Source organism: Malus domestica, chromosome 11 (genome assembly GCF_042453785.1).
Source record: "Malus domestica chromosome 11, GDT2T_hap1".
Lineage (NCBI taxonomy): Eukaryota > Viridiplantae > Streptophyta > Magnoliopsida > Rosales > Rosaceae > Malus > Malus domestica.
The window spans coordinates 15,410,528-15,437,467 of NC_091671.1; the positions used below are offsets into that span (position 1 = coordinate 15,410,528).

At 35.6% G+C, this 26,940-nt stretch overlaps 1 protein-coding gene and 1 long non-coding RNA gene across 4 annotated transcripts; one reads left to right on the forward strand and one right to left on the reverse strand.

Annotated features, from left to right (window-relative positions):
- Positions 1–1,794: 1,794 nt before the first annotated feature.
- Positions 1,795–26,336, forward strand: LOC103422885 (DNA polymerase epsilon catalytic subunit A-like). Of its 3 annotated transcripts, none has more exons than XM_070808017.1 (49): positions 1,795–2,065; positions 2,375–2,440; positions 2,542–2,601; positions 2,689–2,784; positions 3,665–3,825; positions 4,002–4,090; positions 4,181–4,398; positions 4,940–5,026; positions 5,177–5,311; positions 6,080–6,202; positions 6,849–6,932; positions 7,535–7,699; positions 7,841–8,017; positions 9,189–9,302; positions 10,103–10,207; positions 10,553–10,671; positions 10,781–10,922; positions 10,986–11,080; positions 11,288–11,393; positions 11,530–11,609; positions 12,263–12,439; positions 12,651–12,735; positions 12,871–12,951; positions 13,033–13,176; positions 13,464–13,559; positions 13,760–13,960; positions 14,672–14,726; positions 14,804–14,946; positions 15,025–15,479; positions 16,822–16,963; positions 17,043–17,264; positions 17,350–17,424; positions 17,791–17,981; positions 19,670–19,850; positions 19,962–20,026; positions 20,530–20,662; positions 20,750–20,851; positions 20,935–21,018; positions 21,468–21,542; positions 21,710–21,769; positions 21,854–22,116; positions 22,297–22,345; positions 22,668–22,828; positions 23,060–23,126; positions 23,817–23,927; positions 24,064–24,234; positions 24,323–24,535; positions 24,902–25,008; positions 25,441–26,336. In XM_070808017.1, exons 1-49 carry the CDS (start codon positions 1,904–1,906, stop codon positions 25,805–25,807), a joined length of 6,660 nt encoding a protein of 2,219 aa, XP_070664118.1. In that variant the 5' UTR covers positions 1,795–1,903; the 3' UTR covers positions 25,808–26,336. The 3 variants fall into 3 exon arrangements, 2 of the variants coding, with proteins under 2 accessions (XP_070664118.1, XP_070664117.1); XR_011573086.1 differs by having other exon boundaries at positions 1,807–2,065; positions 6,071–6,202; positions 22,226–22,345; XM_070808016.1 differs by having other exon boundaries at positions 1,807–2,065; positions 6,071–6,202.
- Positions 14,840–16,703, reverse strand: LOC114819545 (uncharacterized). Its single transcript, XR_003766812.2, has 2 exons — positions 16,624–16,703; positions 14,840–15,063 (listed from the first exon to the last, which is right to left on the reverse strand). It is a non-coding gene; the product is annotated as an uncharacterized lncRNA (long non-coding RNA).
- Positions 26,337–26,940: the final 604 nt, after the last annotated feature.

Below are 26,940 nucleotides of genomic sequence, written 5' to 3' on the forward strand. Positions count from 1 at the left end.
TCAGGGATCTTTGCCTAATAATCAAAATGATTAAAGTGAGTTGAAAGAAACACGAAACAACCAAAAGTCAAAATGAAAAATAACGGAAATAAAAGATATTACTACTTCAATATAGTTGCCAAAATGCAATAGAAAGATGGAGACATAGTAACAGAAGGGGCAAGGTGGTGGATATAATCAACATAGCCACTATATAACTCAATTGTACGTTGTAAACAATGATCTCAATGACACAAGAAACTTCTCTTTCAAATACAGATTTACAGTTTGCACAACACATCCAAACATTACAGTTTGAACACAGATCACACAGCAGCTGCACATATATATTTAGCAAATAATGTATTTAGCAAATATATGATAGAACCATAGATTCGAATGACCATATCTAATGTTCATATCCATTTGGCCTATGAAAAGTCAAAAGAATGGAGTGAATACCTTGAACTCACAACAGCATCAAGAAACTTTTGTATTTGATCAATATCATTTGATGTTAAGGCTGTGGCAAACTGAAAAATCCCAGAATAAGAAGAATGGTTAGAATCTCGCTGTAATCAACATAGACTTATGGTACCTAAAATGAATTAGTCAATAGGGCACCCTTCTCATAATCTCATTGTAATCAACATAGACTTATGGTACAGAAGACACCTTGTTCTATCTTTCTTGCACTTTTTTTTTCATTAAGGTTGCAAACTTGTCTATGAAATAATATTGTTGATGCCCCAAGGCATCATCAACCAAGACTAATAAACTACTAGAAAAAAGGACGAAAAGAAATAGCACAGTTGGTTGGCACCCTAGAAACAACAAAGCTTACATTTCTATATAGAAAGAATCAGACCCTCCACATTATCATCTATGTGGTAACAGCTTACATTCCTATTAAAACTTGTAATAAGAATTCCACATTTCGCATGAACAAATACATGTTTAATTCAATTGATTTTAAAACAAAATTTGATAAAGCATAGAATAAAATGGGGGTTTGATTTTTACATATGAGACTGTGATCTTTAAAATGCTGGCACTAATCACATAAAATTGACCTAAAAACACAACATGTGATTCAGATTACAACGAAATGCCAAAAAACAACTAAATCAAACTCGACCCACATAATATTTAGGAATTTAACACCCGAAATAAAGCAGAGAACTCAAAATGTAGATCAATTATATACACATATGTTGGTTTTTACATGGGAGACTGAGAAAGAGGTGACACATTGAGAAGATAGGTGGTGGGGTGACTGGGTTATGTAAGTTTGGGATGCCGTCGAAGTTGTTGGGCTGTCGTGGTGGTCACCAGGACATTCGTGATGTTGAGGTGGTGGAAGGGAGGGGAGGGAAGGGGAGGAGATGACGCATAGACGGCGAGAGAGACTCGAGTGACATAGTGATAAAGTCGAATTCGATAGGTCGAGTCGAGGACGAAGAAACCTAAAACCAACGATTAAGATTAGATGGAGAGATGATCTTCAATCTTGTTTGTCAATTCTAATTACAAATGGGCCGGTCTGGTATCCGTTTTTCTATACTTTTGGAACCGACTTGAACCGAAAATGTCAAAGGCCAACCTCGCCTTGCCTAGTTTCTTTTTTACAATATTAGGAACTGGCCCGTACCCACCCCAACCCGCGATTCCTGTACCCGTTTGCCCACTCCTACTAGAACTCAACCAAGCATAATTTCCATGAGTGGCACTATTAAGAAATTTTCTCATCTTAAGGGGCACTTACGTCATTGAACTGAAATAAAATAAAAATAAATACCGTAGGTACAAGGGCGGGAAAACGCTTTCACCCCTCCAAAATCCTCCCTTCTCACGCTCGGCTTTTGTCTCTCAGAAGTCTGAACCCCCAATCTCAAACGGATATCCATTTCACCAGCCTAAAGCAATGAGCGGCTACCAGAGCCGAAAGCGGGACCGCAGCGACTCATGGGTCCCCAGGAAGCAGAAGGTCATGCGCACCGCCGAGGAGGAGCTGGAGTCCAAGCTAGGGTTCGACCTGTTCTCCGAAGGCGATACCAGGCTTGGCTGGTTGCTCAATTTCGCCACCGTAAGTTGATTCGCTACTGGGCGAAATTTTCCCCATTTGATCTTCCATTTCAGAAATCCGTGTTTTTTTGAGGTCTGTTTGGTTGCTGAGATAGCAAAGGGGAAAGTGTCAATTTGGGATCTTCAAGGCTTAAGCTGTGTTTCGAAGCGATTTGTTTATGGAAATGGGATGAATTGAAAGCCCTTTTACAATTACTCAGCTTTTATTTATTTATTTTAATTTCTTCAACCACATGATGGAAATTTGAGTTCAGTTATAATAAAGTATTGTCGTTTGGGAATTTATGGATGCTTCCTTGTAATTTTGCAGTCATCTTGGGAGGATCAAGAGACCCGTAAAGTATATAGTTGTGTCGATTTGTATTTCGTTTCACAGGTAAGATATTCTGTAAAGAAGTTTTGGTATAGTTGGTTAATGTTTTATGGTGGTTAATTGTTTTTGGCGAATCACTTAGCTGTTTTCTACTTTAATTGCAGGATGGTTCTACTTTTAAGTCAAAATACAAGTTTCGCCCTTATTTCTATGCAGCAACTAAGGTTTCTGTTTAAGCTTATATGTTTGCTTTTGCAAAGTTTCTTTGATCATCAGTTGTCTTTACAGTGATTATGACTTTTTCATCTTAGGAGAAAATGGAAATGGACGTTGAAGCATATTTGAGACGGCGTTATCAAAATCAAATTGCTGATGTTCAAATAGTGCAGAAAGAAGATCTTGATCTCGTAAGAAACGTTATAAAACTTGACCAAGTTTATTAGTCCTTGGTACTTATTTTTCCTTCTTAACTATTTTGACATTCAATTATGACAAGTTTGAGTTGCTCGACCTATGCCTGGTAGATCCTAGGCATGTTTTGCTTTGGCAAGTTTGAGTTCGATTTGACATTCTGTCTACTGAGAAAACATTGTCTATTCATTAGCTAGTTGGAAGTATTATGTATGTATTCATGATAAGTATCTGTCTTTTTTTCTGTAAAATTTTTCCATTTTATGGTGCTTGATATACATGATCAATTTGTTTTCATTCAATTCAACAAAGCTTTTACGATTAATTTATATGTAGAAACCATGGGTTTCAAACTTCCAGGCTGACATGTTCCAGTCTTAGTTCTACCTTGCTTGATATGCATAGGTGGCTTAATTTTCCTACAGCTTCACTTTTTGAAGTTATCCTTTCCTAGACTTTTTCCAAACTTGCCTCAAGCCCTTGGGCATGAATTTTGTTTTTTTCCGAACGAGATTTCTATAAACTCATCTAAAGAGATTACATCTGACTGAATTTAGTTGTCTTGGTTTGGTTCTTTTGTTTTGCTATCGGCAAAACCGTGTATGGATGGCAAGCATTTCAAGATAAATGGATAATTGTTTAATTCTGGTCTTTCAATAAGTTATAACTTTTCACCCTTTCAGACAATTTATCTGAAATGTCTCTTTGTATGCATGGTAACATTAGCTTATTTGAGGTTTTCAGCATGTAAATACTTAGAATGGATATCCAATTTTCCTATCTTTGCTGCTATTGTAACCCTCATGGTGCTTCATTATTTCTTTCACATATGTATCTCCCAATGTGTGTGTTCAAATATGTTTCTGCACTTCACAGAAAAATCATTTGTCTGGCCTTCGCAAGTCCTACCTAAAGCTATCATTTGATAACGTTCAACAACTAATGAATGTCAAGAGTGACCTACTGCATGTCGTCGAAAGAAATTGCGCCAAATTTGATGCTGCAGAAGCTTATGAGTCAATATTAATTGGGAAACGGTGAGGTCATGTTGTCTTGATTCTTGTTACTTTTGGATGTTGAGCTGACTTTGTGTAGATATCTTTATTTGGTTAGAATGATACCTTGCCATTTTCTTTCCGTAGCTTTTGGTTTTCTGTTCAATTAAACTGTAACTTGTTTTTGTTTTCTGATCCTCTTGGCGCTTGTTTTGTAGAGAACAAAGGACTCAAGATTTTCTAGATTGTATTGTTGATCTTCGTGAATATGATGTTCCATACCATGTTCGCTTTGCCATTGACAATGGTGATTTACACTACATCCTGCTTCTTTCTGGACATTTTTGTTTTCTTTATTTTCTGAAGTTCATCCCCTTTCAAATTCTGTGCCACTCAGATGTACGATGCGGGCAGTGGTATGATATTAGTGTATCCAGTACTGGTGCTGTGCTTAAGATGAGGACAGATCTTCTCCAGCGTGCTGAAGTTCATGTCTGTGCATTTGATATTGAGACGACGAAGCTACCTTTGAAATTTCCAGATGCTGAATATGATTTAATAATGATGATTTCATACATGGTTGATGGACAAGGTTACTTGATTATTAACAGAGAGGTAAGATTCCCGCCCTTTTATTAATTTCTTCCCTTATCCAAGTTTAGCATTTGGGATTCCTCATGTATGTGGATTGTGGCCATAAATAAGTGTGCATAGTTGTAAGGAATGTTAGCAGCTGCTATATTTTTCTGTTTTGATGCTCCTTTTTAACATCCGCTGTTTTGGACCTGCATAGCTAATTATCTTCAACTTTATTTAACAAACAGTTTGTATTTTCATTTGGCAAGGATATGAAAGAATTTTTAGAAATCTTTCTTCATAAAGGGTTACCATCAAGGTTTTGCATCTATTTTCTTTTTTCAATCTTGTATGTTCCTACTAGGTTAAATGCGTGTAATAAGTTTGAACCTTGAAAGGTTGATAGGTTTTTACTATGAAAGGAAAAGAATTTATATTTATGTATTGATAGATTTAATTTTCTTGTTATCTACAATCTGTTGGGATACTAAGTATGAACTTTGAAGGTTGATATGTTTAGGCTTCCTATAAAATATTTGAATGTATGTAGTGATAGGTTGAATTTCTTTGTTATGTGCAGTGTGTTGGGGATGACATAGAGGATTTGGAGTACACTCCAAAACCAGAATTTGAAGGGTTTTTCAAGGTTACAAATGTGAAGAATGAGGTATTGACATCCATGACAACACCCCCACATGCAGACAAACAATCACCTACCTCCCCTTAAATGCAGATATTATAATTAGTTTGCTTTGTATTAGGGGTTTTAGAATTCTAATTACATGTCATTTTTGCAAATGATATGGTCTTGTTGCAGGTAGAGCTTCTAAGAAAATGGTTTTCCCATATGCGGGAGGTGAAGCCTGGAATTTATGTCACATACAATGGTGATTTTTTCGACTGGCCTTTCCTGGAAACCAGAGCCGCGTATCATGGGTTCAAACTGAATGATGTATGTTGCTAATTTTGTGAGTTACTTTATTTAAACAAAACAACAATATAATCCAAGACTTCTAGGCTGTCAACTTCAAATAACTACCAAGAAGACTAGAACTAAAATTTATCTTCAGTGCTTGCATAAGTTGCTTATTCTTTGTGTAAATAACAGTGGGCTATGGCTTGTAACTTTCAGCAAAACTTCTTTACTGTCCAATCAGAAAACTTATGCATGTGACTAACATACTGATTGATTTATTTCCATCCATCTGTGCTTTTAGTTTAAAAGTCTATACATGAACTACTATCGTTTTGGTACAGTTTGCTAGAAGCTTTCTACTCATGTTTAGATTTAAAGCATTAACTGTATATGAAATGTATATGAAGCTTTTTACTCCTTGTTTTATTCAGGATGAGGTGCAATCTTACTTATAACTTCTTTACACTTGTGTTGTCTATCTTTCTGTATCCACATCATTTATTAGAAATTAACAATTAAACATTCGTTTCTTTTCAAAAAAAAAAAAAAAAAAAAAATTAAACATCACTCAGTTTAAATTATTTCAGGTATCAAGCTGACATGACTATCTTGAATTAACTCTGAAACCTCGTTATCTGTGATACTTGTGCTTTTTATCAATTGACAAAATTTCGCAACACAAAGGGCTTGTGTGACATTGATATTGTCATTTTTCTAATGTTTAATGATCTCTGAGATATTGTCATTTTAAATTTCCACGAATTACTTCTTCGAATTTAACTCCCCCTGCGCTAGAGCTTGCAGGAGGTTGGATTTCAATGTGACAAGAATCAGGGGGAATGCCGAGCTAAATTTGCATGCCATCTTGACTGCTTTGCATGGGTCAAACGTGATAGTTATCTTCCTCAAGGAAGCCAGGGCCTTAAGGTATGATTGTCCAATTTGAGCTCATTGTTTTCTTATTCAAGATAGCATTGAGGACAGTCATCCACTTCAGTATCACTCAAATTTGTCCTAAATCCCAGATCCCAATTCTGTACAACAGTGCTTGAGATAAATCGATTTGTATGTCTAGACAGATTATATATTTTAGGAAATAAGGCCATGAAGAAATTCTCCCATTCCATCGATCCTTTCAGAATTTAATACCCTCACCATTCCCCAACACGGACTCCCAGCTGCTCAAGAAAGAGTTGTAACGACTAGAATATCATTCCAGGGGAACCAGCTAAAGCCCCTCACAAGAGTCTTTGAGTCCCACTCATTGGTGGACCTGTATTTGCTCAAAATTACAGAATGCCATAAAAAATTTCTCTTAAGGAGGAACCTACACAACACTTGGCTAATAGATATCTGTTTCTGACAGAAAGTTTCCAATTTCCAGACCTCCATCTTTGGATTTAGAAATCAACTCCCTCCCAGTACAATTAATAGCTCTGTAACAAAAAAGAATGATCTTTGAACTTCAATTATGCTTGTGTAAACCAGATGAAAAGTAGTATATTCATTTGTTTCCATGTATTTGTTATGCGGATTGAAAGTTTGATTAACTGTAATTTAAATCTTATTTCAGGCTGTTACAAAGGCAAAGTTAGGTTATCATCCGCTTGAGGTAAATCCTGAGGATATGGTTCGCTTTGCAAAGGAGAAGCCTCAGGTGAGGATGAGTGGAAATGATTTTTCTGTTGTTTTCAGAAATGTTTTGGCATGGTGTGTTTGAGATAGAAAAGGTTGAATAATTGGTAACGGTGACATGAAATATGAGCTGGAAATTAAGTGCCACAAATGGTATTGCAGCTCGCATGCTCTTATCCATTAATTACCTTGGCAGGTTTTCCTTTTGTCTCTTTGTGGTTGTAGAATTTGTCCTCAGTCAAGGGTTAAATAGTGATGACTGGACGAATGTAAAAAAGCTCACTGAAAAAAATTGATAAATCAAATTGTTAGTTTGTGTATCTGTAATTCTGTATGGACATACTATTAGTTGGCTGATAAATTATCAATTACCCTGATGCTTGAGCACTTCTATGATGGCATTTGGCTTCCATATTGGATCGATTGATTCTTTTCTATGATAGTTGGGATGGTATTAGGTTTCCAGTTTGTATTCCTATCTTCCTTCCATTACATGCTGGTGGATATGTGTGTGTATGTAGTGTACATACAATTGAAGTATGTTTGCGTTTCACATTCTTGTAACAGGAATGTTTCTGATAATCTTTTTCTATTTGGTTGAACATGTAAAACATGTAATTGCAGATGATGGCCTCCTATTCTGTTTCTGATGCTGTTGCGACTTATTACTTGTATATGACTTACGTTCATCCATTCATTTTCTCTCTTGCAACTATTATTCCAATGTCTCCGGACGAGGTTTTGCGCAAGGGTAGTGGAACTCTTTGTGAAATGCTTCTCATGGTCCAGGTGTGTTGTTTTGCACTCATATATGCTATTCTGTCTTTTTCAAGCAAACTTTCTATAGTTTTCTACCCACAAAACTAATCTTTGATATTTCAGCTATTATCTTTATCTCTCTGCCACAAATATTTTTTGCATTTTATGCAGGCATACAAGGCAAATGTAATCTGCCCTAACAAACACCAATCTGATCCGGAAAAGTTCTATAAAAATCACCTTTTAGAGAGTGAGACTTATATAGGTGGCCATGTTGAATGCCTTGAAAGTGGTGTTTTTAGATCTGATATTCCAACTAGTTTCAAGCTTGACGCCTCTGCCTATGAGGTATATTTTCATCATTCAGTACCGATGTTTCTTTCCATTGTTTACTAGTTGTTCTGGTTTCATTGATTGGCTTGCCATCATTTCTAAATTTTCAGTGTGCATTATCATTTATTTGACATCACTTCTTATTAAAGATTGATGCATTATCTCTCCATACTGCTGATGGATTGCATATGACTAGAAGATCATATTTGTTATGCTATGTAACATCCATAACCACACCACATCTACTGAATTTGATTTATTTTCATTGACTCAATTTTCTGAAACAGAAGCACCTATGTGCTGGAAAACTGCCCATTTTCTATGAAGCTGGATTTGTCTACCGGGCACTAAAATGAAATACATGTCTTTTTTGAAATTGAATTTTCTATTTTTCAATGAAACAGGTGGCTACACATTATTTTGTCCACTAATAAAGAATTTGTTAAACCATCAAGATGTAATCAAAACCCAATTGGGGTGAAGGGCAGAGTATCTTTGACAAATCTAACATACAATGTACTTCTTAGAACCACTATAATCTGAACTACTTCTGGAGGGGAAAACGTGGAAACACATGCTAAGTCCTTACTGCATTATCCGTATTTGCCTCTTGCAAACTTGGAATATTTTTCACAAATCATGTTTCAGTTTCACTTTACCTTTATCAGCGTAAACAATCTCTTTTTTTTTTTTTTTTTTTTTAATTTTTAAAAATTTTTTTTTTAACTGAAAATGTTAAAGAAAGAAATTTATACAAAAAAGGTTAATCGCACTACATTTAGAATCCATGTATCGATAATTTCCATTTGAAAACTTGGAGAATTCTAGGTTGTTGTTTATGCAAGCAATCACATATGTAAGAAGTTTTCTGTTTTGCCCATGGATTGCATATTATTCAAACGGTTTGTTGGTGGTAGTAGTGTGTATAATCTGTGTTCTCTGCCTGTAGTTTTGGCTTATATGAGTGTATAATGATCAGTGTTTGTTTCTGCAGTTATTTGTAGGATAGCTTTTTCTTGATTTCATTGCTATTTGTAATATTTCCTGATAGTCAATCAATTTTCCCCCTGTGGATGATGATGCTACGCATTTAAGATAACTCTGCTACTAACTACAAATGCTACAAAACCCATTATACATTTGTAATTTTGTATTTAATTTATGGTTTGGGAATTCTGATTTCCAGCAATTGATCAACAATCTTGATCGAGATCTTCAATATGCTATAAGAGTAGAGGGTAAGATGGGCTTGGAATCAGTATCCAATTATGAAGATGTGAAGAGTTCTATATTGGAAAAGGTACTGTTCACTTTGTTTTCGAGCAGGTATTTTCTTGTATGATGGTGCCTGGACACATATCTGAGTATGTTTTATGAGTTTCAATTATAAGATCTATCATGTCCAAAAAGTCGTTTTTCGGTGAGTATAAACTTCCTCTATGGGTTTTTTTTTTTGGGGGGGGGGGTTCATTGGTTCTAAAAGTTCTTTTTTTTTTACTGTGAATTGTGTAAACGAATCCAATCCTAGTCGGGGTTTGGATCGTATCCAATCTGATACAGTTGACATGAATTAGATTGAATTGGATCATCCGTCTTTTAATCAAGCAGTATTTTGTTGGAACATAGCACAATGGCATTTTAGAATTTATAAAGCTGACCCCACTTAGCGGGATAAGGCTTGGTTGTTGTTATTAAAAAGGTTATCATGATATCATCAAATCCAATCCAATTATGCATTTTAATAATATAAAGTGCACATAAAAATTGAATACCAAGAAAAATACATTTGCAAATACCCAAATTAATTCCATCACATCTGTCGTCATTTCTTAGTTTCAAAAACCTATAAGACCAAAGAAGCATGTAGCAGACTATATTGGATTAAGTTGGATTTCACAGGGATATCCGTCATCCTATGCAAAATTCATTGAAACAGTTGGATTGGTTATTGAACAACCCTAACTTTCTACTGTGCTGAATTTGAATCCTTTTCTACTTAGTCGCTAGTTTTCAAGACTGAATGTTCATTGAAATATGCTTAGGGTGGTAATATTCTTTTCAACATTTTCTCATTAGTGACTTCCTTTTACTAATTTGTAGCTTATGGGGTTGCGAGATGAACCTATACGTGAAGAGTGCCCCCTTATTTATCATCTGGATGTTGCTGCAATGTATCCCAACATTATTTTGACAAACAGACTTCAGGTGTGCTGGTTAATAAATTACTTTCAGCAATTTCTGATCTCAATTTTATATGATTCACTCATTTCATCTATCTTTTTCAGTTTATAACTGCTGTATGCCCTTTTCGTTTGTAGCAAAGAGTCCACTAAAAGGGGTCATTGATTTATGTTGTTCATATCTGGTTATCTAATTTCTATGGGAATGATGTTAACATATGAACTTTTTATAGAAACTTCCATCACCAATATTGTCATCAAGATTGTACTCTTTCCCATTTGCATTGTCAGATTGTTGCTGTAGGTGTTCTGTTTGCGTGTTTGAAGATTCCATAAATGTTACATCGTAATGACAGTTGTTTATTTCCAGCCATCATCAATAGTTACAGACGAGATTTGCACTGCTTGTGATTTCAACCGTCCAGGCAAAACATGTCTTCGCAAGCTTGAATGGGTTTGGCGTGGAGAAATATTCATGGCAAGGAAAAGGTGTGTTCTTCGAATATGTTCCTTTTTTTTCTCCTCTCCTTGTCTATACTTTTGGGTTATCAACTGAGTTACTAATTATTGTGTATGAATATGATTTGAAAAATTCCAGTGACTATTATCATTTGAAGAAGCAAATTGAGTCTGAGTTTGTTGACGGTGGCAATTCCAAGCTGTCAAAATCTTTTCTTGAGTTGCCTAAAATGGAACAACAGTCAAGGCTCAAAGAGCGTCTTAAAAAATACTGTCAGAAGGTATATTCTTTACTCTTCAAAATATTTTATCAAGTAATACCTAACAGTCCTAATTTTGGATAGGCGTATAGACGAGTAGTGGACAAGCCAGTCACTGAAGTTCGAGAAGCAGGGATATGCATGAGGGAAAATTCATTTTATGTTGATACAGTTCGTAGGTGAGCAGCTTGATTTTGTTATATTATAAATTTTTCCATGTGCATCTTATAAAGAGCAGCCATTTTTCTACTTTAAAAACTAAATAAGAAGAAAACTCCTTCGGAAATATATCGAATCTACTAATCAAATTTTGGAACATAATTGATTTTAAAATTTCTTTTTCTCTCATTTGTGCTGAATTTTGTGTTCTTTTAATCTGCTTCAAGCTTTCGAGATAGAAGGTATGAGTACAAAGGGCTTAATAAGGTTTGGAAGGGGAAGTTGTCTGAAGCCAAGGCTAGTGGAAATTCTATAAAAATCCAGGAAGCACAAGTATGAAATTTTTAAACCTATCTCTCTCTCTCTCTCTCTCCCCTTCTTTCCTTTTCTGTTTTTGAATTTTACTTACAATAAAGCTTATTAAATAGAACCTGGTCTCATGTTTCTATTGGCTTTAAATTGTTTGCAGGATATGGTAGTGCTTTATGATTCATTACAACTTGCACATAAATGTATACTTAATTCCTTTTATGGATATGTCATGCGCAAGTGAGTTGAATATCTTTTCTCTGTTTTGTATTCTTTTAGGACATTTGATAGTCTCCGGTATTATGCAAACAAATAAGATGATGCTTCACTAATATATGAACAATAAAGTAAACACTGCACACACAAACACAAATAATTTAGCAAGGTTAAGCGAATTTTGCTTATTCCTCATGTGATCTCTCTTGAGAAATCACCTGCACAAAGGAGAATAACAACTTGGTTACAAATATTTATTGAAAACCCCTTATGCTAAACCCCAAAACCTTGCTTTAGATCTCTCTTTCACTCTTGATTGTCTGCCCTTGTATTCACTCTGCTGTTCATGTGAATAAACAGCCCCCAACAAGCCTATATATAGTATATAGACCGATGGTTACATGCCTTACAAGTATAGGATTCCTAAATCCTTTTAGAAAGGGAAAACTAACCTATTTCCTAATCCTTAACTGATTGGGATTTCTGGAGAAAACTTATTTGCCAACTCTTATGGGAAAAACCTGTGCACATTCCTTTTTCTCCTTTCCCAACACCAATTGGAAACCTACACCTGTTTGGCCTTTTGTATTTTGACGAGCCAAATCACAACAATATTTGTTTTTACTTGGTTTTCTCTTCTAGTTATCATTTGTTGATGCTTTTGTACGTTAATTCAGGGGTGCAAGATGGTATTCCATGGAAATGGCTGGAGTAGTTACATATACCGGAGCCAAAATTATTCAGAATGCTCGCTTGCTGGTTGAGAAAATTGGAAAACCTCTCGAGTTAGACACAGATGGTATCTGGTGTGCACTCCCTGGATCTTTTCCGGAGAACTTTACATTCAAAACAAAGTATGATTTTTCTCTTCTTAGTTCACTTGGTTATATGGATACCATAAGGTAATCCAGCTTTGGTATCTGTATAACCATTGATTATACTCAAACAAAAATAATCTAGGTGTTCTGTGGTCATTTAATTTGTGATGCTAGTTTCCCTTCTAGTGGGTAAGTGTTTATATTATTCCTCCAAAGGTGCTCACTAACATGGGAAATTCATATTCAGAGACATGAAGAAGCTGACTATCTCATATCCTTGTGTAATGCTTAACGTTGATGTGGCAAGAAACAATACAAATGACCAATACCAGGTCAGCTTGGAACATTTTTTATGTTGATTCTTTTCACTGTGTTGCGAACCAAAATGCTTAGAATAGTGCAATTTGGTTTCTCATGTTTGTTCAACTATAACATTCCTTCCAATTCCATACCACCATTTTTACCAGACTCTTACAGATCCTGTTAAGAATACTTACACAACTCATAGCGAGTGTTCAATTGAATTTGAAGTGGATGGACCATACAAGGTAACACAGGGTAGTATGTTTTATTTTGTTTTGACTTTTTCTTTTCATGTAATTTCAATCTAAACTATTGCTCTCATGCAGGCAATGATTCTTCCTGCTTCTAAAGAAGAAGGCATTCTAATTAAGAAGCGATATGCTGTTTTTAATGATGATGGGACCCTTGCTGAACTTAAAGGTTTCGAGATCAAGCGTAGAGGTGAGCTGAAGCTCATCAAAGTTTTCCAGGTATCTCTTTTACTTGTAATATCAAATGAATATATAGGAGATGATTAAAAACCAGAAAAAAAGTCTTGAACCGAGCCATCCGATAGAGCTGCCTTTTAAAATTTCAATTCCTAAATTGTGGCCAAACTGACTCCTTGATTGTTAATCTCTTCAATAGTAGAAACTTATGTAATAGCTTGTACGTTGCAACCCTATTGCTTAATGCTTATTAGTATTACATATTTGTGCTTTTTAAAATTCATGAGGCTTGTAATTACCAACATGTGAAATACCTTTCTTGTTTTCAGGCTGAACTTTTTGAGAAGTTCCTTCACGGTTCTACTTTAGAGGAATGCTATTTTGCAGTTGCTTCTGTCGCAAACCGTTGGCTTGATCTCCTTGATGTATGTAAACATTTAGTGTTCTGTCTTTAATCATCAGAGTTGCTTTGTTTAAAAGTCGAAACATTCCCCAGCATATGCTTGAGGGACTTTCTTTTTCATAACTTAATACTCAAGGATGCTAATAGTTGTTTGATTAAATCAAGATTGAAAAAAGATGTGTAGTTTAAAGTTCAATGTTTTTTTATCCTCCATTCTCTCAGAATCAAGGAAAGGATATTGCAGACAGTGAGTTGCTGGATTATATATCAGAGTCAAGCACCATGAGCAAGTCTTTAGTAGACTATGGAGAGCAAAAGTCATGCGCAGTGACCACTGCAAGACGTCTTGCTGATTTTCTTGGTGATACGATGGTCAAAGAGAAGGGACTGCGTTGCCAATATATAGTTGCATGTGAACCAAAGGTACATAACTTGGAAACTTGTTTCATTGGATGATATTTATGAAATTGAGAGAACAGCTAGTAATGCATTGGGAGGTGGGTAAGGGTACACCCTAAGTCCACGTATGGTTATAAACTTATAAGACTAAAAATAAAAAAGGAGAAGCAAAAAGAAAGAAAGAAAGAAAGAAAAAAAAAACATTTGGGTCATAATGTGTCTCCATAACTTCCTTATCTTCACCTGAATTCTTGGAGCTTAACCTTCACATGGAATATGAATGATAGGGAATTCAATATTGTCACAGATTAATTATATCTTGTTGAATAACCCAATTTGCTGACCTCCAAATTGGGTAACGAGTGGCACATTAGCGACCTGAAACAGTAATTTTAGCAAATTCAACTACCCAAATATATAAACAAGAGAAGCCGGAGCTTGAGGGATTGAGATGGAGAGAGCATTTTAGGAGTTGATTGTAATTTTATTCTTTTTTTCAATCAAGGGTTCTGTGGACTTATTAATTTGGACTTGCTTTCTTGCAACATTAAATTTTTTTACTCTTTTTGCAATTTGGTTTTCCCCGTGCTTGTATGGTTCTCTTTCCCATTGTAGATATCTCTCTCTAATGACTTGGAGAAAGAAAATGGTATTACTATTATACTGGTTTTTGAATCTCTTTTCAACTCTTGGTCATGCGAATCTAAAAGTTTGTTGTGATGTTAACTTGAGTAGGGCACACCTGTTAGTGAGCGTGCTGTTCCAGTTGCAATATTTGAAACAGATGCTGGTAAACTTCTGCTGTTATTTCTGTTATTGCATTTTCTTGCTAATATTCTAAAGAGATATTGTATTTCAACTTATCAGAAATTATGAAGTTTTATGTAAGGAAGTGGTGCAAGGTTTCATCAGATGTTGGCATTCGTTCCATTATTGACTGGTCCTATTACAAGCAACGCCTTGGTTCAGCAATTCAGAAAATTGTCACCATTCCGGCTGCAATGCAAAAGGTATTGCTTGTGAACTTCTCTCTCTCCCTCTCTCTCTCCCTCTGGTAGCTGTACTTGAATCAATTGAATTTTCTTCAGGTTGCAAATCCTGTTCCTAGGGTAGCTCATCCTGATTGGCTGCATAAGAAGGTTCGTGAGAAGGACGACAAATTTCGCCAGCGCAAGTTGGTTGATATCTTCAAGTCATTGAACAGGGATCATTTGCTAGAAAAGAGCAGTGATGCTATTGACTCTAATCATGTGATTGACCAAGAGATTGTGGATGATTTGGAAGACTTCAACAAAACAAGCAGTTCCATAAGTGGACCCAGACCAATTGTTCGATGTTATGAAGTCAATAGCAAGAAATATTCAGTCGAGACAACTTGCCAAATAAATTCACAGCAACAACAAACTAATAATAAAGAAAATGAGTGTCAAGAGCAAAATGGTGTCCCTTTAGAATGCATTGATAGAAATGTTGATTATAATGGTTGGCTTGAAATGAAGAAGAGAAAATGGAAAGATACTCTTGACAGGAGGAAGAAGCAAAGGTACTTTCTTGTCTTTACTGTCCTATATATTACATATGTATAAAGCCTAGGGAGATTGTAAGTGCAAATTGCCATCTGCTAAGGGTTCACGAACTTCTAGAAATTTTCTTAATACCTCCCTGGAATGAGATCCATATCTTATTAACAGTAGAAAGGTAAAGTCAAGTATCTTATTTCAGGTGCAAGCCGTGATGCTATGTACATATATGAATGCATCCTATGATTTCATTGAGGCTCGAAATTATGCCTAGGATGTTGATCGCTACTTTACTTAGGATCTCACATTTATCATTATCTGTTGGATCTCATAATGTTCAATCCTGTTTGTCAGTCTCTATGGGCTGTTATAGGGAATACTTGTCATACAAAGGACCCTTAGAATTCCATTGGCTCTGAGGAGGCTCACCAATGAAAACCAAGTCGGACCTGTTTCGTTGTACATGCTATGCAATAACTTGTGAATTCAGTAGTAGCCATAACCACAATAATCTCAATAACTCTTAAATCCGATAATATTCAATCGTTTATGGAGATACTTGGACTTGGTGTTGTGATTGGCTAATTAAAACCAGTCAGTATTATGATTTATTAGAAGAAATCCAAAAGGAAAAATAAAATTGGTGCTTAAGGTTTCTATTGGTTTTACGAGACCTATGTTCTTTTGTTTTTCTAGTTGGTTTGGGAGTAGAGTTAGGAAAGAAAGAGTACGACCCTAGTTCTACTAGTTTTAATTATCCTAGTCATACATGGGTTTGAGATCTAAACTTTTGAGAGAAAAATCTGCAGCAGGATTTTGGAGTTTTATGATTTATCTAGGGTTTCAACAAGTTCATGTAATCTATGCGATTCTACATAGTGCTTTGGATCTCCCAGGGATCAAACGGAGACATAGGCAATGTTAGCCGACCCTCCATAACAATTCTTTGTGTTTTGTGTGTGGTTTTATTAGTCATAATAATGCACAGTCAATAAATTACCAAGATCTAAGAGGTTCAGAAAAACTGCAGTTGGTTGCCTCATTTAAGACGATGGATGTGTGATTTAGGTATGAATGCAACCGTTGAAAATTCATGGGAACCAGATACTATCATTTCAATCAGATACGATGATTTCTGTCTTGATTTCAGTTTGAGGTAGCGCTAACCTCACCATCTCTGTTATCACCCTTGATGTGATAGTACTTGTCATCCCTAACTCTTGCCAACTTGATCCAGATCTTCCAATGAAAGTATCATGTGTTATTTTGTGTTCATAGAACTGTACTTATATTGAGCTTTAGATCAGATTTTCTTAATGGTGTTGACGAAGTAACATTTAGGAAAATTGCCATCCAACTTGACAGATCAAATAACGCAAGGTCTGCTCACCATGCTAATAATGAGCTGCATGGTGGTGGTAGAAAGCAGAAAGGAACTCAGGGAAAAATAGGTGTGAATTCATATTTTAGGAGGCATGAAGATGCCCTAACACGCTGTCATTGGCAGGTATTTCTCATTTAATTCATCAATTTGGCTGGAAAGCCCTGAATAATTATCTAATCACTGCTTAATTTCTGTGGTTCAGATATTACAACTAGTGCCTAGTTCTCAGGGTGACCAATTTTACGCTTGGGTGGTTACTGAAGGAATCATGATTAAGATTCCTGTTACTGTTCCAAGAGTTTTTTACATTAATTCTAAAGCACCTATTGAAAAGATATTTGAAAAGATATGTGAAGAAATACCTCCAGGAAAGGATGTCAAAAAGGCTCTTCCTCATGGAAGGCAGATCTACCACCTATACGAGGTACTTATGGTTGCTAAAATGCGGTTCTTTACTTGTTTTGTTCTGAGGTCTAATATCTTTTCTTTTCCTCTACAAATATTAATAGGCTGCAATTGATGAGGGTCGGTTTAGGACAATTAGTAAAAAGCTTGCAGCTCTTCTCGGCGATCCAGAAGTTGAGGTCAGTTCATGATTTTCATATCAACTATCCCCCTCACTTTTTATTAAGCTTACAATTTTGGTATTGGTCATGAATTACTTCATCCTTGACTTCACCTTCACAATTTTCGTTCAGTCGATCAACCCAAACCTGGTCAAGATTTCTCTTTTATAGTTCTGAACACTGATGATTTATCCTTCTAAGTTTGTTAAGATTTATCCTCCGTAGTCCTGAATTAGAATTCTCTTTTCTTGGCGATCAATGATACTCAAGGCTATATATTTTAAAATTCTCTCTTCTAAGTTTGTTAAGATTTATCTTCTGTAATTCTGAATGGTGATATCTCTTGATAGATTCAGTTTGATTAAAATTCAAATATTTGTCCAGGGAATATATGAAACAAAGGTACCTTTGGAGTTCAATGCAATCGTTCAGATTGGTTGTGTCTGCAAAGTGGATAAAACTGCTAAGAAGAGAAACGTCCAAGATGGTTGGACTGTGAGTGAACTGCACATGAAGACAACTACAGAGTGCTCATATCTTGACCAGTCCATCTCATTCTTTTACTTGTATCAGAGGTGAGTTTTTGTAGGTTACCAGTAAATCAGTTTCTTGATTATATGACATTGTGAAGCAATGTTTCCATGTTGAAAATTTTCACAGTAAGCAACTTTTTTTGTCTTCTGATTTCACATGGTACCGTTACATACTTTCCATACATTAACGAGGCAGCTTCACCCACCCATTCCCTCCTTTTCTATTGTTTGTTGGAGGGGGCCGGGATATTGATTATACAATTCAAAACAATAAAATAAGGTCACCGTTTGCTATTTCTGATGTGAGAGGTTGAATTAAAAGTCTTTCAAGACTTGAATTATAAAAATATAACAGTTCTAGTTTTTTTCTTTTTTTTTTCTTTTTAACAAACAATCAGTATAATTTTACGTTAAACTATGGGGAGTGAGATTCGAACACGGGACTTCGGGTGCGAGGGAAAATGCTCTTAACCAACTGAGTTACAAGCCACTTGCAAATTTGCAATATAGCAGTTCTAGTTAAAATTGTGTTGTAATTCTCAATTCCAAAAAAGAGAAATTCCACTTGTCATTTGTTGGGTTTTTTCCAGCCCATGATAAGTTGTCCTACATCTATAAGGAATTATAGTCTCAGAGGTTTAAATTGTTTTCTCAATTGGAGTTGTTTTCCCAATTGGAGTTAGTTTCTTAATTGGAGAAGGATTCATAACTAGATTCCAATTAGGATTAGTAATCCTTGTTGAAGAAGACCTTTATTATGTCTATATAAAGGGGCTATTGTACTAGTTTTGAGGAGGGAGCAAAACAATAATTTGTGTACCACTCAAGGGATTGGAGTGAGAGAATGTTGTAAGGGGCAAAGTGTGTGCAAGAGAAAAGAAAAGAGATAGTGTATTTCTTGTTCTTGTTCTTTCAGGTTTTTCGTCAAGTCCTAGTTCTAGAGATTTGGCAAGATTATTGGTTGTACTCATTATTGATATAGTGAAAGATTGTTGTTGCTGTCCCGTGGACGTAGGCACATATTGCTGAACCACATAATTTCTTGGTGTTATTTATCTTGGTTATTTGTTTTTCGATTTCCGGAGTTTATTCTTGTTTTTCCCATTCTTAAACGTGATATTCTCAACATCATTATATAGAGCCATTGCTTTGTGCGTTTTATCCAATTGAAGGCAACTGAAAAATCATCTCATGGAGGTTTTCCCCATACAAATGTATCTAATATTTGAATCAGTGGCACATTAATAACCATAATTTGCTCTATCATATTAGAGGCAGAACTTGTGGAAGTTTTGGAAAATTCCAGTGGGTCTCAAGACAGTAGCCAATTCTTCTGTGGATTAGGATTTTTTTTACAGAAATACATTGAAGAAAATGTTAGTAATAGGATTTTTGTTTAGTTCTTTTACTGCTTTCAAAGGGGGATAAATAGTTGACATCCCATGTATTATAGAGGGTTAATTTCTAGTATTAGAAGTCAATGTCTCTTAGTCACAGACTACAGAAGTCCTTTATTTAATGTCGCACTCCGGCTTCCTTTGATTTTGTTTTCTCATATCATGAGCAACTTGCTTTGTTATCTTCTTTGTTGACCATTTTCATTCTTTTCTAATCAGACTTGATGCATTTTGATCATAATTTGTCTGCTCTTCCAAATCCATATCTGTTCTGTGCTTTCATCTTCTTCAGAGAAATATATAGCAATTAATGTTAAATTTTATTAATGTCAGCACATCTGAAGGGCGAGCTATATATATTGCCTATTTTCCTGCATCGGCAACAATAACGGTTGTGGTGGTAAATCCTTATCAAAATAAAGATTTGTCACCATCTTTTCTGGAAAAACTATTCCGTGATGCATGCCAAGCATTATCAATTCAGCCACCTCCTAGGAATGGTATCGTTATAAAGGTAAACATATCGATTTCTTCAGGTGAAGATTTCCTGGTTTTTTATTATTATTTATTTTTAACTTTCAGTGGTTCTTATATTCGTTCTCTATATCTTGTGAGCTAATTTTAGGTGGACTATGTTGGATTCGTCAAGGATGCTGAAACAATTTTGCACCGTGCAATTAATGAGTACAGGTTTGACTCCATATGAGTTTTCATTGTTGCAAGGAGGTTATCTCAAGGGAGAAATCTTGTTTGCTTTCCATGATAATAGCATTCTATCAGAGTTTCTGCCTGACCATAAGGATAGGTTTCCAGGCATCTATATGTTTGAGAGAAGCTCTGATTGGGCTCAAAGTGAATGGATAATAATATTTCTCAATTACAATTACAATCTTGCTAATTTACTAATATATGTGGGTGTATGTAAACATGTTTTATAAGACACTTGTGAACTACAATTTAAGTTGCAGGTAAGCTAGTGCTCCTTGGTCAGAGGATGAATATTAGTTTCTCACTGTTGGAAGCAAATGTTAATTATCTTTCACTGACTATTTAAACGTTACATTTTATGATTTCTACTTGGAGCTTTATTGATATGCCATTCGATTGGGTAGGTTACCAGTTTTCTTGCAGTTTATACTGGAATGTTGTATAGAAGCTTGGTTAAATCCTTGTGTGGTTTTGATATCTGGCAGACATGAACATTCTGGACCTACAATTGCTGTTATCGAATGCCCAAATTTTCAATTGATGAAGTCAGGTATAGGAGCTCTTGATGATTTTCCTTGTGTGAGCATTCCCTCTAATGCTCGTGATAGTCTTTACCAGGTAATTTATTTCGATCTAACAGAGATTCACTCTTCAAGTGCATTTTTTATATGCATCAGACTGAAAGGATTTTATTGCTTCATATAGGTTCTTGGGTGGCAGCAAGTGGCTGCAAAAATTGGAATGCAGCGCTGTGCTGCATCACCTCAGTGGTTGAATGAGAGAATTTCACTCTCAAGATATGCTCATGTAATAACTATACTCCGTACAAAAATTCTCTTAACTTCTTTGTTTATAGTGGATAAATAAATTTCTCAAATTTGCTGGGGCAGGTTCCATTGGGAAATTTCGAACTGGACTGGCTTATACATACAGCAGATATCTTCTTTTCAAGAGCACTACGTGATCAACAACAGGTATTTCTTTGACCCAATATCTTATACATTATCTTTAAGCTTTCAGATGTACTACTTGCTTTTGTAGCAATAAGACTGAAGCCCTTCAACGTTAGCTTGATAATTTGATATAAATTATTGATTTATTCTCAAGCAATTAATCTTGTGCCATCGTAACTTACTATCAAACCTTTGGTTTGCCGGAGGTTCTGGATTCAAATGTCCAATTCCACTTTCCACTTTTATTTTTTTCTTTTTTACTAAGGTGCAGGATGTGGGTCTCCATGTGCAAGTTTGAGTGTGTTATAGTTTAATATATATTCCCTCTTGAAAGAGTGCTAGTTAGTTTTTGTAGTCTACTGATTATCTAATGCATGCTATTCTGGTTATATAATGCGTGTCTTTGAACTGCTTGCTTTGTTCTTTGAAACTTTTCCCCATCCTTAGAATATTGAATATTGAGTTTACAGGTGCTTTGGATATCTGATGATGGTATTCCAGATCTAGGAGGCATTAATGAAGAAGATTCATGTTTTGCTGATGAGGTTAGTCTCAAAATAGATATACAAGTTACTTAAGGTGTTAAGAAAAGAAAATGGGACCCATCCCTTCTAATAATGTATTTAACTAATATACAAGTATTAATTGTCTCTCAGGAAGAAAATATTTTGATTCTGTGTTACTTGGCTTATTTGTGGCTTTCATGAAACAGGTCTGTGAACTTAATTTTTCTTACCCTGGAGCATATAGGAAGGTCACCGTGGAGTTAAAGGTTGTGAAATATTGTCAACCTGTTCTTTCCCAAGTGTGTAATATGAGTCAGTTGTACTAAAAAGCATATGATGTTTCTGTGTAGATACATCATCTGGCTGTAAATGCTCTCTTAAAAAGCAACCAGGTGAATGAAATTGAAGGAGGTGCTTTGCTAGGATTTGAATCAGACGTGAACTTGGGAGTACATACTTTTGATGCACATGTTGGCTTTGATGAAGCTAAATCATGTGCTCCTACATTCCGAGTCCTGAAACAGTTGATTCAGAGGTGTCTTTCAAATGCAGTTACGTCTGGAAATGTTTACGCCGATGCATTATTGCAACATTTATATCGATGGCTTTGCAGGTTTCCATCTCTTGTTTAATACCTCATTTTCTATCTCACATATTTACTACTTTCCCTCCTATCAAAATAATATAATTATTGCTTTCGATTTTCTTTTTTCAATCTGTAGGATTGTTCCAATTTTTGTTACCTGTTCCTCTAGTTCTGACTCATATGCGTGCTGGTTCCTTCGTAATGCAGCCCCCAGTCTAAGCTTCATGATCCAGCTCTTCACCGCATACTTCATAAGGTAAATCTTTAGTAAATAACATCCACTTTTTACAACATTCTATGTTTCCTTTAAACATGCAAAAAATGAGGACCACCTTGTTTTAACCACTTGAGCTACAAACCTTTTGACATTGTATAGATATTATAGTATGAATTAGGGTTGTAATGCTTTAGATAATGTTTACAAAATATTGTAGGCCTTTTCACAACAGTTAAGAAGCTTTGTCAAAGTTATTATTCTTCTTAAAACTGGTTGATTTAATTAATATAAGTCCGTTTGTGATTGAAAAAAGGACATAATCAGTGGGTTTATGGTTTGTTCTGCTGTTAAATTTTAATAGGTCATGAAAAAGGTGCTTGCAATTTTAATGACTGAGTTCCGCAAATTGGGTGCCAAGATAATATTCGTGAATTTCTACAAGGTCATTATAGACACAGGAAAATTTGATCTGTCAGCTGCCAAAGCTTATTGTGATAGCTTGCTTAAAACTCTGCAAACGAGGTTGGTATTAGTTAGGAGTTGTTTTTCTTGGTTTTTGTGTCAGGTAATGTTTTCTTGCCAAATGTGAATCTAGAGCACAGATTTAATTAAGAATCAACCAATTTGATGGTCCATACTTTAGATTCACAATCTAGCAGCATAAGCAATTTATGTTGTCAGATTGTCTGGCAAGTGAACATTTCTTTGTATACTTCATCTTTCTTGTTGTAATTCCTTGTGATTGATATGTAGAGAACTATTTGAGTGGATTGAGCTTGAACCACTACACTTCTGGCATTCTTTTCTTTTCATGGACCAGGTTCTCTCTCTCTCTCTCTCTCTCTCTCTCTCTCTCTCTCATTACAAGAAAACTGTCAATTTTTATTTGTACAAGGAAGATTCGAGTGACAATGTTTGCACTTTAGAAAAATAAACATCATATCTATCTCTATCATGCAATCAAATGAGGAAACGTATCCAATTTTTAGATTATCCTAGGATGATCCATGTGAAAAAATATTATGAATACGAAATTGTTTAACCATTTGGTTAGGATCATTACAGATTACTGATGTGGCTGATATTTTGCATGGATGGCTATAAAGGCGATTACAATTTTGAACTGCATTGTGGGGTACTGCTACAGGGGATGCTCCCTTCAGTTTAAAATAAGAACATCCTTACTTGAAAGTCTTCAAAAGTTCTTCCTTAATGTACATAAGTTTATAATGATACACTAACAGATGATTTCCATTTCTGCCATGAATGTCAATTATTAGTGGGTTTGCTCTATTTTGCAGGGCCCGCTGGCACCTCATAAATTGTGTCCATTTTGGAAGATAAATATTGATTAAATTACTAGGAAAGCATAAAGATACCAGTGGATATTAAAGTGTTTGACATTTATGCATTTAATGGTTGAACTAATAAGTTAGAACCTTTTTTGTGTTCCCCGTGCCTTTCTTTATCTTTTTGCTTTGGTCTGAGTCATCATGGCTTTCTATGATAGTATAACTATGGTGGAATTCCGGTTAGAGATGAAGGAAGCATGGATGGTGAAGCTCAAATGGATATTGTATCAAGCTGGAATATTGCTGAATGCTTACCCAAGAAAATTCAGGTTAGTTACTGAAAAATAATTAGTTTGCCCTAGTATACATGCTGAACGACCAAGAAAATATTATAATCTACAGGTTTCAATTCAAGCAGTAGATCTTGAGATCATGGTTGGTTAATATACAGGTTTCATTTTGCAGGACCACTTTGTTTATATTGTATCTCAATTTCTGTATATTCCCTGGGACTATGCACAAAAGCAGGCAGCAGTTAGAACATCTTTACAGAATGACAGCATTTGCACGCCATCAATCACTGTAGCAGATGCTGAAACTTTTGAGTCTCATATGATAGATTTCCTTAAAGGACAGGTATGTATGATGACATATTCTTGAAAAAGTTGTGCAGCTTATTGGTTTACTGTCTAACATCTGATTAGTTCTGGTTTATGTTCCACAGATCAGCTCATATTTTACTGATAAACTTCTGGGAATTGTTCATGATACGATACTTCATGTGAAGGAACTGAAAAAATCAGAGAATGACCATGATACATCTCTTGGGCTGCCACAAATTGCTGGTAATATCCACCAAGGGGATGCAGCATTGGAGTTCATTAAGCACGTCTGCGGTGTTTTCTCCATTGACCAAAATGTTATCCATGATGTTCTGGTATTATTTGCTCTACTGAATCATATGCCATGTAGTCCTAATCACATTTGCACAAAATTGGATGCTTTAATTATAGGGAAACTCTATTCGCATCCCTTTCACTGATTAGTTTGCCATCCATTTAGCTACTAAGTCACACATGTGGTAGTTTCCCTTAGACCCGAATGTGTATCTGAACATGCGAGGGAACCAATTTTTTTAATCTGTTGGTGTAATTTCCTTTTTATCTTTTAAATTGTCTAGATGCAACTGAAAATTATCAAACATCCAACTGCCTTAAATTTTACCCACATTAGTGAAGTTTTGGAATTGTTTTGTATTTGTTCTTGCGTGAAGTAAAGTTCACTTTGTGTCCTTACCCTTCAGGTAATGAGAAAGAATCTGTTGAAGATTGTACGTGTGAGGGAGTTTGCCCCTGAAGCAGAGTTTCGTGATCCCGGCGCAACCTTCACTTTACCAAATGTTATTTGCAGGTATATAAGTGAAAAAGCAATGGCCTATTGTAATTTACAGATTGCACTCGATAAGGTTTCTCAGGGCTCGTGCATTTTCAAGCCACAGAATGGTATTGGTAGTTGGCCTTTTGTTTTTTGGTCGAATGGTTGCTGCTATTATTTTGAGGAAACACATCCGGTTGGATGGTGGTTCTTGACTTTGTCCCCCATTTATAAATTAGATGGCCCTGCAAAATCTACTTGATTCCATTGTGCACACACAAGTCATCCCAGTGTTTCATTTACAGTGGTCGCTTTTCAAGCTTATCCATAATCTTAATTTCTTCTTCGTTTCTTTCATAAATTGGAGAATTTTAAAATCTTTCCGAGTTTGCTTTAATTTCTTGGATCTAGTTAACATGAAATTTTCAAGTTGATTGATGTCTACCCTTCTTTTTGCCATATTGACAGCTACTGCAACGACTGTAGAGACCTGGACTTATGCCGCGACTCAGCTCTTCTAGCCAGGGAGTGGCGTTGTTGTGTACCACAATGTGGGCAGCTTTATGACAAAGAGGTGATGGAGAATGCCCTTCTTCAGATTGTGCGGCAGAGAGAGCGTCTCTACCAACTACAGGATCTCCAATGCCTCAGGTGTCACCAAGTGAAAGCTGCACGTTTAGCAGAGCAATGTGTATGCGCTGGCTCATATAAGTGCAGGCAAAACGCAACTGAATTTCGTACCCAAATGGAGTTAATTTGGAAGATTGCCATTCATCAGAAATTTCAACTTCTCCAAGAGTGCATTGAATGGATTTTAGAAACGAACAACTCTTAAGGGAGCAGCCAAGATTTCTTATGTTTTGAAGATGAACAGAAACGTGTGACGCAGAAATGGTGGGCATTCAGCGAGGTACTATAGCTATCGATTTGTAGCGCAATCTGTGCAAGTAATTTGTGTTGAGCTCAAATGCCGCAACCAATACAAGGAATTTCCTCCGTAGGGAGCACTACCCTTTCACTCGTACATAAAATGTGTAACTGATGATATTGTAAATGGTCAAAATAATGTTAAATTTCAAAGATAGTTCACATTCGCTATACATCTTTCTAACCCATGCCGAGCCTTCATTCGAGCTAATTTTTCTAAGTTATCGCGTGCTCAAATTCGAGGATGGAGGAGGGGTCTATTCAATTAGGAATCTAATTGAGTTTAATGTAATTATTAACTTTCATGGATTTCATGAATTTTAATTGATTCACATAGAATCCAGTGAATTGTAAAATGATTTTATATGAATTTTGTTACGAAGTTTAGTGGATTTTTATGGAGTCCATTGTAGTTATTGGGCAATTCGTTTTTAAAATCTTTATTGAACTCATTGGAATGCAAGCCACAAATTCAATTCTTGCTTTAATTCTTCATCCTCCATTTCACTTTCTCGTTCATCTTCCTCAATTTCTTCATCCCCTATTTCCCCTCAATGTCTTCCTCCTCCAACAAGTCTTCCTAAATTGTTTTATTACCCATTCATATTTCGAGCCATTTTATGTACAGAATCACTTAAGAAAAATACATGAATACAATATTAAAATGAATACAATATTAAAAGGTCAACAATCTGCATATCTTCAAATTAAAGCCATCCATTTTTTTTTTCAGAATTACAACATTGATAAAACCACTGACCACATGTCTTGTCTTGCAAACTATAAAATCGCAAAAATAAAAAGAGCAAGATTTATGTAATCAAATTTGTCGTACTTAAAATGCAAATTATTGACACAAACACAGCATATTGTCTGTATAATACCTGGAGAAGGGTTTATGAGGAAGCTGTTCATATTTTATTGGCTTGAAATATGGAGGGGTCAGGGGTGCATCAAAATCAACAAAATTTATTAAATCCTACAAATTCCTTGACTTTTTGAATACTCTCAGATTTGAAAAATTACTCTAAAAATCTGGAT